Here is a 17,451-nt window from a genome sequence, read left to right as displayed (position 1 = left end):
TCCTTCTTCTACCAAAGACTCTGTGTTATCCGCCCTGGGTTCTATTAGGAAAGAAACCAAAGCTTTTGAATTCACTTTGGGTTACCGTGGGATTCTTTGTCTAGGAGTATCAGCTATTGGTGGTATGGTTCCTCTGGCCCCTGCAGCCTGATCACCATCCAGTCGTTGTTGCGTAGAAAAATATTTCAGTATCGCAAAATCCCCTCAATTTCTTTCCGGACAGAAGGTTCGGATATTGATGCCTTCTAAACTTCTGACTAAAGCTAACATAATAAACCCTGCAATTATTATTCCAAATTAATTTTAGCTGGTTATGAAGGAGAGTTTCACAGACATTACATTAAACCAATTGCTTAGTACAGCGTTTCCCAAATGCCGGGTCGCGAACCGGTACCGGGCCACATTCTCGCCTTGTTTTCAAAATAATACCTACTATCGACCGATCGATGCAATGTAATATTCGTAAGCGGAGATCGGTGAGCGCGCGCCCGCACATGCCACTCACCGCTGATAACTGACCTCAAGTTGAAACAAAAGTGCGAGGCGAAAGCTCAGCCAGAGAACTTAAAGATATAGAGAAGGTGCAAATTGAATGATGTTCGATTGAACGTCTAACAGAGCTTATAGAATTGTAGTACGGAATTCACCATTCTCGCTGCTATTTAGCAAAAATGTGCACGTTCAAAGGCAGAAATATATGTAAAACGACTGAATTCACGGGAGAATGAATAAAGAGAAATGCTTTGAAGAAAAATATACAAAGTTACATAGAGAATGTCACATATGCGTGATCTCGTATCATACGAGGTTTGTTAAAAAAGTATCGAGAATTTTGAATTTTCGCGGGTTACGTATATTCGAATTTCGAATTTTTTGTGGCGTTACGTTGGTACTCATGTCTCTCACTTATGCCGACAAGCTCGGCCATTTTGAATGTTCATTTAATTGTTGACAGCTGCTTGCACGTGTTTTGGAAAGTCCTCGATTTTTACCTATTCGAAAAAATGGACCAAAGAACCTGTATCAAATTTTGTGTGAAAAACGAAATTAAGTGCGCGGATGCATTCCGAACGTTGATTGTGGCATACGGAGAAGCTACCTTGGACCGAAGCAATGTTTATCGGTGGTACAAAATGTTCTAAGAAGGCCGAGAAGATGTGACAACAATTGGCTTTTGCACCATGATAACGCCCCTGCTCACATATTGTTGCTTGTGCGCGACTTTTTGGCCAAAAACAACACACTAATGATGCCGCAGCCACCGTATTCCCCAGATCTGGCCTCCTGTGACTTTTTCTTGTTCCCTAAACTGAAGAGGCCCATGAAAGTAGGACGTTACACTTCTTTTGACGAAATAAAGACGGCATCGAAGGAGGAGCTGAAGAAGATACAAAAAAAAAAAAAAATGATTTTTTGAAGTGCTTCGAAGATTGGAAAAACCGTTGGCACAAGTGTATAATATCTCATGGGGATTACTTTGAAGGGGACAAACTAGATATTCATGAGTAAATAAATAATTAAAAAAAAAAAAACACAAAATTCGCGATACTTTTTGAACACACCTCGTATGAAGCACTTTTTTCAGAAAAATTGTAAAAATTATAATTTTTTTACAAAATCGTGAAAAATTAGGTAAAAAATAAGTTAATTATATTTTTTAATTTTTTAATTATTTCAAAAAAGTTATATTTATTTCGAATATTACAAAATAAAGATGTGCCATTGAATGGAAGAACTGTGTGGGATTAAGTAGTGATGGCGCACATCCAAGGATAAAAGCCATAGCTCGGGAATGTATATGTGCGCACTGTATCATTCATAGGGAAGCATTAGCTGTAAAAGAATAATGACCTTACCCTTGACAGCAACGATGCAAGAGTGTGTAAAGTTCATATATTTCATAAAATCTCGTCCACTTAACTCAGGATTGTTCTCTGTTTTGGGAAATGGAATTGAAATGGGAATTGATCACGAACATCTCCTTTTACACTGTAAGGTGCGATGGCTGTCAAGAGGTAATATCTTAAAAAGGCTTATTGAGTTAAAAGAAGGAGTAAACGTTTTTTTGGAGCAACATCCCCCACAACAGCTTGGAAGCTGCAAGAAAAAAGCTTATAATGTGGTTTAATTTATATGAAATACAAAAAGAGTACGACATTACTGCAAAACCACAAAACATCTTTACTCAGTTTAAAGAACATTTATTAGAGCTGGAGAGGAATCTTCAAGAATATTTTCCTCCAATCGATGACAACAAAGCTTGGATAAGAGAACCATTTACATTTAAGTTAGATTTCGAAACAAATTTGCCAGATTCAAATTTGTCGATTCGTTGATTGAACTGTCAACTGATACAGCACTCAAGGATACATTTGAAACAAGACCAATGATTGATTTTTGGTTATCTTGTCGTCAAGAATACACAATACTAGCTCATCAAGCAATGATTTGTTTAATGCCTTTTGTGACCACTTGCAAATGTGAAGCTGGGTTTTCAACACTAGTTCACCTTAAAAATAAATATCGAAACAGCTGGAAGTGGAACCCGATCTCTGAATAAAACTCTTAGCAATTTCAGCAAACTTGAACTCTATAATTATAAATAAGCAACAGCTATGTATATACTTCGCCCTAAAAAATGAGTACCAAAGATACCAAAATATTGTAATTTAATATTAATAAAAGATTATTACTATTAACTATTAACTATTTTACTATTAACATTATTACTTACTATTATTAAACGTGTATTATTTAATCTCATGTAACCATTTTGAGTTTAATATTATTAAGTGCGTCGCAAAAGGAAAGTGTGAAAATTACCGGGTCATGGCAAAACTAAGTTTGGGAAGCACTGGCTGAGTATACATGAAATTGAAGTTTTCATGAAATCAAAATTTTGTTCCCTTTTTAACCAATTATATTTTTAACTGAAAACAGTAATTTGTTGTTGAGTATTTTTCAGATAGTTTAGAGCAATTAGTTAGCTTGTAATTTTTGATCGTACTTTTATAGATATGCTAATGCAAAAGCATTGTTAACATTCGAGCTAACTGAAAGCAGCTTCTTCTATGATTTCTTTTTTTCATACTTACACAATGCAAAATACTATGTATGGTATATATGTACTATAACTAAAAGAATTAGTTTAATTGCGAAGAGAAGCATTGATAACAAAGTGCTTATTATGCCAAGCCTATTCTTATTAATACAATGTATGTATATAAATACATATATTGAAATAATCAATCTTTTCATCTGACCTTATGATACCTAAGAAACAGGGTACAGAAATAAATGCTTATGTCCAAATATTATTTGCTAATTTAATTATAACATAATTTGGTTTATTAAAAATGTGCTACTTAGTTTTAACATGCACGACATAAAACCCATGATTTAAACGTCAGCAAAGTAAAAAAATCGTAATATTGTATTGTGATCTTATTATTTCATATAAATTTAAAATTCTAAAGTAATATTTTTTTTATTAATTCACCCTGTATACGAATCCACTTGCGATAATAATTTGATTTATTTTTTATTATTTTCTAATACATTGAGTAATATCCCATTAATTTCATTTTGAGGATCATTAGAAAATTAAATATAATTCGAATGCTCAAAGTATTGTGTATACTCGTATATAAGTCTGCTTGCTTTATTGGAATATGCCAGCTAGGAAGTGTTTTTGGAGTAAAATATATAGTTTGTATTGTGCATTCGATTCAAAGAAATTAATTAAATATAAATTTTAGGTAAAATTGTATTAGTGGCGTTATTAGGAGCGATCAGTTTGATTTTATTTGTAATTTCGCTAAAAATAAACTTTCAATGGGCCCTTACACAAGAACACATTCGATTTCGAAAAGGCTTCCCCTCACAAGAAAATTGGATATCATCGCCATATGGAACTTTGAAAAGTTACCTATTTAACGTCACGAATGGCGAAGCTTTTCTTAACGGTAGTGATTCAAAAATTAAGCTGCAAGAGATAGGACCAATCGTGTATCGTATTAAGGGAAAAAATGAAATATTGAACCAAACTGACTCTAGTCTTACCTATCAGAAATTACGTTATGACGACATACAGTTTGACGCAGTCGGCAGTTGTGCTCCAGATATACTTAATCAAACAATAATTTTACCAAACTTTATTTTGTTCGGCACTGCTGCTAAATTCCATGATTGGGTTTTTCTTGTGAGACATGCTTTTAACGCTATAACAGTAAAGGAACCGGTCCTAATAAAAGAAACAATAAATTATTTTTTGTGGAACTTTACAACACCTGCTTTAAATTCACTGTCCAGCTATGTACCAAATATTGTTTCAAACTGTGGGATGCTGCATAATGTAAATTTTATTAACTCATTTACTTAAATTTACTTATTTTTATTAATACAATGCCATTCCAGGCACTCAAAAAGAAGCAAGAAATATACAATGTAAAAATAGGTTCAAAAAATGGAGTAAATAATTTTTTTAGAGTTAATTCTTTGAATCAAAAAAAATTCTTTCCTGAACAAATTAATCGCTTAAAGAATTTAAAGCAGACAACTGATTCCCAATACTGTCCAATTGAGTTATCGGAAGCTTTTGATAATTCATTGTTTACACCATATTTGGATCCTGAACGTGAAATAACTATTATTGCTGGTGAAGCTTGTAGAACGCATCTTTTAAACTATGTTGATACTGTACACCATTTGGGGTTCAAAGGCTTTCGCTACGCTATTAACGATAACTCTGTAGAGACGAGTTGTTTGGAGGATGCTATGGGAATAAAGTTGCATAAAGGAATGTTTGATGTTTCGAAATGTCTTTTTAGTAAGTCGATATATTATCAATTTTACATTAAGAGTGAGAAAATGTGTATTAATATGCATAATTTTCTCTTTGTGATAACTTTAGAATATGAAATTTTATTTAAAAAAATGTCGATGCAACTCAAAAGCTTACAGTTAAAAAGAAAAAGTTTATTTAAACTGAGCCAGAAATCTATAATATTTGTAACTAACTAACTGATTATAAGTACATAGAACATTAGATAATTCCTTAAAGCAGCAATGTTCCACCAATATTAATGTAAGTCATTATAAAAATAGTAATAAATTGAGTTATTATTGTATGAATATAGATGACGTTCCCTCTGCATTTTCACTTCCGCATTTCTATGGTTCGACTTACAATTGGAGTGAACATTTTGAAGGATTATCACCAAACCAAAAGGACCATGAAGCCATAATAGTAATAGAACCAATATCTGGTATACCAATTGAAGAAAAATACAGATTTCAATCAAATATTCCTTTACCTGATATGGCTGGTTATAGTAAAGAATTGCAGCGGTTCAGTAAAATGGTCATACCGACATTCTGGTATGAATATGTGAGTATAATTTTCCAAATACTATCTTCAAGTGTAGAACATTCAAATCGATACTCACTCACTACGAGGGTGAATTGAAAGAGGACATAAGAAAGCATAACGAATATTATATTTAATGAAAGCAATTTTATTTGAAAATTGTGAAAGTTAAATTATTTTATATTCATTCTGTTAAGGGTGACTAATAATTAAAATTTCTTTTTTATATAGACTTTATCAACGGAAGTTTACATCCTGTACACCTTAGTAACTTTTTAACATGAATTTTTTTACGTAGAAGTATGTATGTATATTGAGCATTGTAACTATATACATATATAACTTAAGGGTATATCGAAGATTTTGCCGTTGTTGATTCAAAAAGTGTAAAAACTCGTTAAACTGTTCTAAATTAGTTGGAATAGTTGTATCAATCAGACGGAAGTTGGATGGTAAAATATGTGAGAAAAATTACGTAAAACGCATTTTCATTACTTGAAAATTTTGAATTATAAAAACAAAACAAAAACGGCTAATTTTGTCATTATGGTTCGAATTACCTTTGATAAATTGTTGTTTTTGGCAATCTATACAACCTTATGTAATTGAATCACGGGCAGAATGAGGTCAGATTATTGTCAATTTAATTTTCGGTTTTATAATTTCCTCTTGCTTAGATTCATTGAACACTTCAAAAAAGTGATTTTTGGATAAAAATAGAAAATAGGTGTTATTTATTTTCAATTGAGTGGTATTAAAAACCGTTTAAAATATTAATTTAAAATACCTTAATATATTAATCGCATAAAGTTTTAAACTTATAGTTTACTTGTAAGAAACTTATTTTAATCAAAACATTTTTAAAAAAATTTTCGATTTGCAATTATTTTTTCATTCTTTTAAAAATTTAAAAATTTTAATAACGTTGCAGCAGTGTATTATTTTAACAAAACGAACATAAAAATCTATTCCTACGCACACAAAACAGAGATATATCTTGTGATTTTTTTTTTTAAATCGCCCAACTGTAGGTATATTGGTTTAATGACGTCAACGGTTGTCGTGTACTTGTATTTTATGAACGTTGCATTAAACTTTTTTTTATTATTTCTAAGTTTTAATAGAGTCCTCCGTATCAAGTGTTATTAAAATATTTAAATACTTTTCATACCGCTAATTTTTTAAATCTTATTTTATTGTATACCGACATATGTACAATGTAACGCAAACAATTTTCGAAGTTATTGTAAACTTTTATTGAGTAATATATGCTTTATTTTACTTTAACGCATACATAAAATAAAAAATAAAATATAATAATATCCTAAGTAACTAATATTAAAATAACATTCTTTCATTGCAGGATTTGGATGACTTGCCGCCGATGGTGCTTTTCTTTATGCGTTTCAATGTACATGTAACGCCAATAGCTCAACCTATTTGTACTGTTTTCTTATTACTTTTTACCATTTGGTGTTTTCTATACACCTGTGTTACTCTCAAAGGTGTAAAAATATCGCATTTGCTGTTAAACCTTTTAAATTACAAAAGCAAATAATATGCAATTTTAAACGTATTTGTAAACCAAATGAAATTAAAAAAACGTTTGGTATATTTGTATTTATAACACAGCACCTCCAAAAATATATTTTTTGTTGTTCTGCACATTTTAACAAAATTTCTGTATTTCCAGTGTCAGGATTAGAAATTTATTCATTAAAATATATTATGTGTCTTCCGTTTTTCCTTAAATTTTGATCATATAGCAGATTTTTAATAATACAATTTATTTTTTCAGTTATGATTAGGGTTCTGCACTTCCATTTTTACTGAATGGAAATTTCCGTTTGGATTTCAAAAGTAGTTTGCATGTCCTCAGAAATACGTAGGTTGCCTTTTATATTTCGGGATTTGGCAACCCTAGTGTTGCAATCTGCCAACTGACAATTTAATTGTAAAGTTTTACCAGAGAACGTTTATCATCTATTATTATATTATGATGATATGTTATATACATATGTATGTAATGAAGTATACACATAAGTATGAATATATCAAATACAAGAAATAATTAAAAAATGGGCCTTATTTTCAAATTAACTACGAATATTGCTTTGAAGAAGTAATTTAATTCAAGTGTATTCAATTGCACCTGTATTCATAAATACAGATGTCTGCATGTAAACGTATAAAAATATAAGCAAAAGAGCTAACACAGTCTCTAACAGCCATATATAGTTCTGAGCATAATTTTTATTCAATGCTCAGCTCTGTTCAAGCCCAACCGTTAAGATTTCTCCTGTCGAGCTTGCAGTGGTGGAACTCCCTCATCTGGACCGAGTTAGCCAAAAATATATTTCCCCGCACCGTGAACCTTCTCTATGATAAACGTTCTCTGGTTTGACATTTTTGGTGTTATAAATACTTAGAACGTTTTGATAACGGTTGCCACTTGCGTTTCTTTATAGAAACTTATATAGACAAAAGAATAAACCCTGAAGATTTACGCGTGATTGTGTTTTACAACTTTCGTCGTTCTCAGCTACTGTCTATAAAGGAACTTTTGGCGATCCAGTCAATGATGGTATGGTCAATTCAATCAAGGTCGTCACTTCAAGATAATGATACCGGCAAATTTACTACAACTCCTCAGTGGAAGTGAAAGGGAGGGTGAAACATCTGCGTCTAGGTTTTTTTTGTTTTTTTTTTTCAAATGAAATCAGGGATTTAATACGTGATAATTTAAGAAATGGTATATCAATTTGTTGATATTAATTTGTTAAGCGTTGGACTTGGAAGGATTTGTGTTAATTATATTTGTAGAAAGTTGCCGAATCTTGGTATGGAAAAGTCTAAAGGTGAACTATTTGTTAATGTTTGTAATTTAGGAAATAGTAGTAAGAAAGAGAGAGCGGTTCCAACAAGATACAAAAATGTTCAAAATATGATATCAAAATTGATGGTCGTTCCATTTTAGCAGTTTATTATTGATCTTTAAAAGATTGTCAACTGGATAATTGTAAAGCAAAATCTCATAAAAGGCATTTAATTATTCATTCATTAAAAGGCATATATTGAGATTTCGACATCTGTTTTTATGTTTACTTCAAAGTATCTTTAGTTTTCAAATCAAACCTGAGGGCTTACTCTGTAAAGCGATGCGAAAGACAATGCGATGCGATTGATACTCTGTATTGCTTACACATCACTAACAATGTTGTTAACTTTTTCTTTTTTTTTTTATGTAATAGTTGGCATTACTTCCAAAAATGTCAAAGTAGCAAAATAAAGAAAATAATAATAATTTGTTCGTTAAAACTGTGTGAAATAATTTAAACATGAATTCTGTGGCATTGTGGGATCATTATTATATAATTCGGACATTACATCTCTAGGCGATAAAAGGTTAGTAAAAAATGTACTTAACATCTACACTTTTCGTGTTTTTAGCTTCATGCAAAATTTTCGCCTAAATAAGCGCGCATTTTTATATGTTTTTGACAACATAGAGATAGAAATTGTAAAACTGTCAACAACCTTGAGGTCCCTCGCACAAGGCGGGTATCAACACTCGGTCGGCCAAGATAGGCATTCAGGGCTAGCCCAACAATCGATGCATCTTGGAAGTGTGCGATCCCATCGAGAAAAAAAAGCATATCGTGTTTCCCTTGACCATTGAGGAAAAAATTGAAGCAAATAGAACCTTTTACGTGACGTCCGAAATTCCAGGCGTAATTGGAGCGATTGATGGGACGCATATCCAGTTGATGCGACCATCACGGAATGAACACTTTTTTTTAATCGGAAACTAAAACACAGCATAAATGCAATGGTGGTAAGAACATTAATACAATAATATACACGTACATATATTGATTCCAGTGCAATGACCTAAAACTTTTTTAAAGTGGCATGAATTCCACGTATGGAACCTCTCAGGAGAACGTGAAAGTTTGAGGACGAACTACGAAAATGGAAATAGAAGCGAACGAATTCTTGGTGAGTATATATAACTGTAATAATAACTTATGGCGGCTAAATCGCCATAAGATAAAATTGTTATGTATTATTACATTGCATTGATATTTTCAAAGAAATTATCAACATCTCTCAGCAACACTTATGTATATGATTTTGTTATTATTATTATAGAAGACTCCGGATATCCTCTTGAACCTTGGCTGCTAACACCATATAGGAAAGCGCCAGAACGTTCCGATGAACTCTATTTCAACCAACAGTTTACAAAAGGCTGATCACTAATTGAACGCGTGTTTAGTGTATTGAAAGGGAGATTTCGATGCCTGTTATCTGCAAAGAGCTACATTACGCGCCTGAAAAGGTCCTTAAAATTTTGAACGTATGCTGCGCTCTACACAATATATGCATTTTGTACAAGGTTGAAGTACCAATTAATATTACACTTGAGCCAGAAGAATTTTCCACCACTAATATAGATTTACCTAATAGTGGTAATTTTATTACTATTGCTAGAAACATATAAAAATGTTCGTAACTCAACTTAATTAAAACGAACTATTTGCAAATTAATAAATCCAGTCCAGGAAAATTAAATTTAAATATAAATATATAAATTTTTTTATTCTACTTCTCGCAGTTATATAGTTATTTAACTTACATTTCCCAGTTTCTCAATTTTCCGAAATATTATTTTTGTTTCGTCGCATTTTTGCCTTTAAGTGAATCTTATAGTCTGCCCAAAAATTTAATTGATTACATTTAATCACATTTATAATTTATCTGTGCAATTATTGGAATTACCTTTTTCCACCCCTCAATGTCGCCCAATGGTGGCTCAGCGGCGTTTAAATGGGAAACTAACTTTTTCCATAAATTATTGGAGGCACTTTTGGCGTCTGGTGTTTTTAGTGATCCATTCGATAAATCGGGATGCGCCTTCATGAAATCCACGAGAATTTCAAATTGCTTTGGTTGAGTTTGTTGTTTTATTTTCGGTTCTTCCCTGTAAATTTGTGCAAAATAGTTCATATGCACGGCATTATATATTTTAGTAGCAATTAAAACAACTAATTTATATTTGAAACTTACATTTTCAAGCAATGCGATTTCTTTATACTTGTAGCACCAAAATTACGAATATAACGCATGTTTGACAATTGCTTTAGCAAAGCAGGGTACCGCCAATGCGAAAGGGAAAAACTAAATTCGAAAATTTCAAAATTTACTGCGATTGTCGAATTACAGAGTACCAAAATTGAAGATGCGAACATTTTCATATTCGTATCGCATCACAGAGAAACCAATATATATATTATAAATATGTACATGATATTTTATTTTATATTTTCTGTGTTTTTGTAGTGTAAAATGGAAATAAGGATTTAAAACCAGACAAGAACAAATCTTACAAATCATTGAAATCATATTCGTTTTACCATAATCTAGTGATTGGGAGCCTGGCAGTAATTAATAAATCTTAAATTTATTTAAAATCAAGCATGATAAAAGATGGGGCTTAGCCCATTTTGATAGTACACTGCTCTCTAGAAGACTGATAGATGTCTTTTTTTTATACTGCTTTGATTACAGAATTGCAGCAAAGAATTGGCTAATGGTCGGCTAAGCAAACTTCGGCAAAAGGCATACTAAATGGGGATATCAATACTCTTTAGCTTTATAAATATCTTCTGCATGGTATAAGGTATATAGAGTTCGGCATATGTAGTACTCTGCTCCTAAGGTACACATTAAGTGGCAAATGGACACCGCCTCATAGAGGTATGTGTCCCCTCATCGTGTTTGGGCATGACGAATTATTATGCGTTGGGAAGATGGAATGGTGGAAAAGCCACTTCGGTTCCTAGTCAAGGAGTGTGCATTGGGCGCAGCAGGAGTTGCCCCGGGGCGAGAGCCGACCGGTCTGTGTTTTCCGAGACTGGTAAAACGAAAGACAGTTATCAGTGAACTGGTGTAGGAGCATTTTCTCCTACGATACACCCGTTTCTGTCTATTTCGGCCCACCCTCCTTCATATTATTCGCTGGCAGAAACAAACAGGTAATGATGAATGATTTGACAAAACATAACAACAACAATAGAAGCAGTGTACACGACTGCATCACGAGCAACGGCACTCAAAGCCAAGACCAAGACTCTAGTGGACTTAGCGTCGAAGATGACCTCTTTAAACGTGCACCAAGACTGGTGTGATTACCAAAGCAGGCGCTTACCGTGGAAAAGCCTGTAACAGCGAGATCGTCGTTACCTTCACTGCATAACAGCACGCTTCAAGCGAAACGAACACCAAATGGAGGACATTATGTCTGAACTAGGCGATACGAGCCTTAAAGATAGGGTTGCCAGCTCTCAAACTATGGAATATAGTATTTTTCCTCATTTTATATAGTATTTTCAATAAAAATATAGTATTTTTCATGAAAAGTCAACAAGTGATTCTTTAATTCTTTATTAAAAAAAAGATATAAAAACATAACAAAACAATTCAAATCCAGTCAGTTTTAAACAAAAAATAAACAAACAAAAAATGGTATTCGTATAACCGCAATTAATCGTATACAGTTCAAAGAGCATTTGATTGAATACCTATAATGACACATTAAATAGTTCAATCCCACTTTAAATTTTTTGAAAACCAAAGCAATATTTAAAAAAAAAAACTTAAAAAATATTACCAATATTACATTCGCCGTAAATTATATTATACGGGCTATAAAATAGATTTGCGACATATTGATAAATTTTGAAAAAATTTTTTTGTTTGTTATTTTTGAAATATCGCTCTTTATCTAACAAAAGCCATAAAAATCTTAATTTCAAACTTTGTGCCAAAAAAAGAAAAACTCAGCAAAATTTCATCTAAATTTAAAACTTTGTTGTAAGGATTTAAAAAAAAAAAATGTTGGTTGCTATTCAGTTTCATATCTTAATCAATTTAAGTGCCATTAAGTGTAATTGTAAAGCTGCTGAATATTACGGCTGGTTAAATTTTTTTTTTCATTTGAAAATGTTTGTATATGGAAGGAAATGCCTAACTGATTGAGCTAGTGCCTACAATACTTTATCGATTTATCGATATGTTAGATATTCGCAAATTCAAACCTTTTGTGCACAGCTTTATCAGCCGATTTTCGCAGTTGCGAAAAAAATAAAAAATTATGCATGAATTGGGATTCAAATTTTTAGAAAAGTATGAATTAAATTGCTTAGAGCATAAATATAGTATTTTAGCGTACTATATTTATTGTGAACAGTATATAGTATTCAAGCGAAAAATATATTACAATACTATAAATATAGTACGTCTGGCAACCCTACTTAAAGCTCACAACAGCAGATTCAACGTCAAAAAGCCCCGCGAGGTGAACAGCTGACGCGAAAGTCAAAGAAAAAAGCCAGTTATGAGGAGGTACAAAAGAGGCATGATGGCAACATTCCTATAAAAGAAAGGAAAGATGAGGTAAAGGAAAATGGATAGACCCATGTGAAACGCTAAATATTAAAGCCGAAGAAGAAGGCTGTTCATGTTCCACGTCCGATACTGGTTGCGATTATCATTTCACGCTCTTTAAACATGACGTAGAGCGATATAATTAGAGTTGTCAAGAGGGAAGGGGCCCTCAAAGAACTTGAGGAAGAAGTTTCGCGAATCAGGAAGACGGCAAACGGCGGGATACTCCTGAAAACGAAGAACGCAGAGATGACGAACACGGGTCCATATGAAAAGGGGATATGGAAGGTGCTCGGTAATCAGGCACATATAAGAGCCTTAACCCATGAGGTATCGGTAGAGATCAGCGACATAGATGTGGTAACAACGAAAGAGGCAATATGATCACAAATTAATAAGCTAAGCTCTCTCAGGGAAAGTGCGATCAAAACCATAAGATAGGCGTAAAAGGTGATTATACCAAGACAAATGTGATAGCAGGCGATTTCAATGTGTGGGCAATTTAATGGGGTAGTAACAACTCAAACAGGCGGGATTTAAAGCGTTTGCTTTACTAGACGCAGTGCTGCTAAATACCGGCAGTGGAAATATATTCGAGAAGAATGGCCGCGGATCGACTATAGATATTACGATCATCAGCAGTTCGCTGGCTCGATCTGCACGTTGACTTCTACACACATGGTGTTCACATTGTTATTATGCTGGTAATCGACAAGCAGACCGGGAATCGAGGCATTCCGAAAAAGCCATTGAAAGACTGTGTAGCTCAATAGAATTAGATCGACAAACTAAAAAACTGGTCATCTACGGAAGTAAAGTTTGCGACGCTGACAAAATCAGACAAAAAGCATCTCGAAGGTCTGCATACTGGTGGAACGAAGAGATTGGCGCACTAAGAAGCGAGTGTCATAAAGCGAGACGCCTCTCCAAAAAAAGCTTAAAACGACAGAACACAGTCGACTACATGAGTGCTTTGAAAGAAAGCGTAATGAGTTCTAGAAGACTATTAAAATAAGTAAGACCTGAAGCTTCAAAGAACTATGCGAGAAGGTGGATGAAAATCGGTGTGGTGATGTCCATGCAATAGTAATGGCAATGGTCAGGGGAGGTAGAAATCTGGCACCAACCTGTCTTACCCTGCAAGCAAAGATGTTGAAAACGCCTACGCAACAGCAGCAAACGATTAGAAGAATGCCATCAGTGGTGAAAGCTTTGTCAATCGACGGGGCAGCAGTAGAAGTGGCGGAGAGCTTCGGTAATGCAAAGGCGACTGGACTTGATGGCATCCGGAACAAGGCACTTAAGTTCGCAGCTAAACACAGCAAGAAGAATGAACTTTTTTCTGTGTGCCTAGTCGGGAAAATTGATGGACATTGCAGCCAAGGTCGTAGAGGGAACCAGATGGATGTAAGGCGATAAAAAATATTGCGCTTGACGTGTGAAATGCTTTGAGGTAATTGAGGTACATAATAAGTTGCCGTCTTTCTATTGTTAATTCTGAATGGCCACATATCATCAGGGCTCTTGAGGTAAGATATCTGCCAAGGATAATTAGCGGCTATCTGTCTCACAGGCATTGAGTGTACTGTACAATGGGATGTTACGCCTATCGCTACCAAAAGATGCTCAAATATTCTAGAACAAAAAATAAGGATTAGCTCACGAGAGCTCAGAGAAAACTAGAAACGGTCACCTTAAATATCTGTAGATGCAACGTTACAACGCAAAACTCACTGAGATACTTTGTCGTTATGATTAATGCGAGACTGAATTTCAAAGCACATGTTAAAGTCTGTGGCAAAGCAACTACAGAATAATGGCTAACACTGGTGGATCCAGCCAAAGTAGAAGAACCCTACTAGTAGTAGTAGGGCCTCCCGTTAGATGACATCGACGACAACACAGATGGCTATTACCATCCCAACGGGGACTGATAACCGTTAAAACAACCCTACTAGTAGGAGAGCTCTACTACTTTCATCAATGAAACGAATCGTCCATACACCTCAAGGCCAACCAGAAGCGCGACTGTACAGTCGAACAGAGTTTTGGCAACAGCTTGCCAAATACCCTAAGATTTCACGTCCTGATGACAAACGAAAATAAATTTCATTCAAAACCATTGAAGCACCTGAACTCGTTATAACGCTAAGAAATAATTTATAAATCTAACGCCTATGCCGGCTTCTGGATATAACTGAGAGAGAATCTTTATTTCACAGGATTTCGCAAATTCAGCAGGCGTCAAACAATTATTTGTAGGTTGCTTTTATATTTCATAATTAAAGAATAAAAATAAATATTAGTTATCGAAAATCACTTTAATGTTTTTTAAAATATTCTGCACTTATATCTACACAGATTTGCAATCAATTACCAATTTGCCACTCTGATCTGAGGGGATTCAACTTCGGGCTTGGGTTTCATGATTTCTTGAAGGAGAACTCACAATAAAATAGTTATATACCACCCAAATTTACTGCTCGGCGTTGTTCTAGGTATGGTTGCGGCATGTCTAGTTTATTTAACAAAACAGACAACCATTTGCTTTGAAGTGCTTCTTACGCGATACTTTGTTGGATGGCAACCTTAATCCTGCTACATACTACTAAAATACGTGGAATACTCAAAAAAGAGTGTGCTTCTAAATTTGTTCATAACTAACTAACTACTAACTAACTGCTATATCTTTTTTTTGCTCCTCAGAGGAGGTATTGCTTATAATAGGTTATCAAATATCTCCCATCCAATTTTTTGTCTTTTGAATTTCACGGCTATGTATAAAGCGCTACAGAGCTCGTATCTGACACTACTATACATCTTTGAAAGGTCTTGACATAACCTACAAAACGACGCTATGCATAATTAGTTTGGATATTGCGTTCAACAGTTATAGTCGTGTAAACATTGAGCTCACTAACACCGATATTCGCGCTGTTTTAAAGTTGTCCTTCGTTAAAGGCAAATCCGCTAGAGGGGATTTGTTTTGGGGGATGATACTCTATCACTTCGAACTGCGGACGAATGGTTTCGACGATTCAGAGCGGCTGAAAATTACACCATGGATAAGCCACCCGGCGGAAGACCTGTGACGACGAATACCGATAAAATCATGGACATCATGATAGACCGGCATGTGGCATCTCACGACATCGCCCAGAAGATGGAAGTTAGTCACCATCATTTCAAACCATCTGCAGAGTGCTGAATGCACAAAAAAGCATAATGTTTGGATGACGCATGATTTGACGCAAAAAACAAAACTTCTGAATCAAATCAACCCCTGCGATATGCTGCTGGAACCGAACGAACTCGACCCATTTTTGAAGCGGATGCCGACGGGTAACGGCAAATGGATCACATACGACAATATCAGGCGAAAACGGTCTTGGTCGAAGGGTGAATCATTCTAAACAGTGGTCAAGCCGGGATTGCCAGGAAGATTTTGTGGTGTTTGGTGGGATTGGAAGGGAATCATCCATTATGAGCTGTTTATGCGACATCCGGTCGTGCGATATTTTGCTACGCTATACATATCATCCTCGCAGCACTCATCGCACAAAATCCACACACCACCCAATACAGCACAACATGTCATCCACACAACCACAGCTACACATCATACTAGCCACACTACACACCCACACATCGCTTTTCTCACCACCCACAACCGATACAAAAGGATTGCTCACATCGGAATGAGCTTCTTTTTCGCTCTTACCCGTAAGGTTTTCGCCATCGGTACGATCGTCGACACTAAACGTTCAACTTCATTTTCAAATTGTTAACTAAGTTTTGTATAAAGAAGTGTAAAAATAAAATAATTATTGAAAAAAAAGGGTGAAATAAAAGAATACAAACAAAGTGAACAGTGAAATACTTCTTTTCTTTATTTCCATAAAATTGTGCGAATTATACATTCCATTGCGAAAGYGCAWAGTGCGAGTGCAGCAAGTGAGTATACCACCGACACCAGGGTGAACAAAAGATTTACAATTAAACAAATGGTCCTTCGAGCCTCTTTGAAAGGCACCTAGAAAAAAAAAAAAACTGAAAAATACAGAGTACAAGATTCTCATACATACATATTAACAGTGAAAATAAATTATAATAAACGGGCGCGAAACAAATTGAAACAAACTAACACGATTAACAACGATTTAATTAAAATAAATAAAAAAAAAAGAAGACAACATTAAGCACGGCAGAGGAATCCAGCAGGAAAGCAGAGAGAAGGAATGCCACATACAGCAATAACGCCGGAACAAGAAAAAWAACWAAACTCAGAAAGCGAGAAGGAAGAGGAATATTCGCATAAATAAGTATCTCACACTCTGAAAGACCCTTGGCGGAAACTAATGTGAGTCCAGTCCAATTTAAATTTTRTAAATTGAAGTTTTATGCACACATGTACATATATACATATGTATGTATTTTTATTTCTTTTAAGTAACAGTTAGTAATATTTCGGCATACAGTTACTTATAAAAAACCCAACTGTTCTTAATAAAATATATATATATTATATACATATATACAGTAAGACAGTTCCTGCCTATAAGCTTATTTTGTGTTTCCAAACACACCGCAATATAACTCAAAAAATAAAATTAAATTAAAATTTTACAAAGTCA

General features: G+C 34.2%; 1 protein-coding gene and 1 long non-coding RNA gene across 3 annotated transcripts; both read left to right on the top strand.

The window, feature by feature from the left end:
* Nucleotides 1-3,593: 3,593 nt before the first annotated feature.
* Nucleotides 3,594-7,016, top strand: LOC108971717 (lysosome membrane protein 2). Its single transcript, XM_018937965.1, has 5 exons — nt 3,594-3,696; nt 3,759-4,354; nt 4,417-4,828; nt 5,139-5,389; nt 6,732-7,016. The coding sequence occupies exons 1-5, from the start codon at nt 3,672-3,674 to the stop codon at nt 6,924-6,926; spliced, it is 1,479 nt and encodes a 492-aa protein (XP_018793510.1). The 5' UTR covers nt 3,594-3,671; the 3' UTR covers nt 6,927-7,016.
* A 1,622-nt stretch (nt 7,017-8,638) lies between these two features.
* Nucleotides 8,639-9,855, top strand: LOC108971718. 2 transcript variants are annotated; one of them, XR_001993574.1, is made up of 4 exons: nt 8,639-8,773; nt 8,878-9,203; nt 9,277-9,367; nt 9,521-9,855. It is a non-coding gene; the product is annotated as an uncharacterized LOC108971718 (long non-coding RNA). The 2 variants fall into 2 exon arrangements; XR_001993573.1 differs by having other exon boundaries at nt 8,847-9,203.
* Nucleotides 9,856-17,451: the final 7,596 nt, after the last annotated feature.

Source organism: Bactrocera latifrons, unplaced genomic scaffold, assembly GCF_001853355.1.
Source record: "Bactrocera latifrons isolate USDA-ARS-PBARC rearing strain unplaced genomic scaffold, ASM185335v1 scaffold_356, whole genome shotgun sequence".
In the NCBI taxonomy this organism is placed as follows: Eukaryota; Metazoa; Arthropoda; class Insecta; order Diptera; family Tephritidae; genus Bactrocera; species Bactrocera latifrons.
Note: the sequence above shows the minus strand (reverse complement) of the source record. Positions and strands in the feature narration are given on the sequence as shown.

Excerpts from the sequence above, each read along its gene's own strand:
- LOC108971717 (XM_018937965.1), top strand. The coding sequence starts at position 3,672 with ATGCCAGCTAGGAAGTGTTTTTGGA. Across the intron at positions 3,697-3,758 it reads AGCTAGGAAGTGTTTTTGGA|GTAAAATTGTATTAGTGGCG; the intron begins GTAAAATATATA and ends TATAAATTTTAG. Across the intron at positions 4,355-4,416 it reads ACTGTGGGATGCTGCATAAT|GCACTCAAAAAGAAGCAAGA; the intron begins GTAAATTTTATT and ends ATGCCATTCCAG.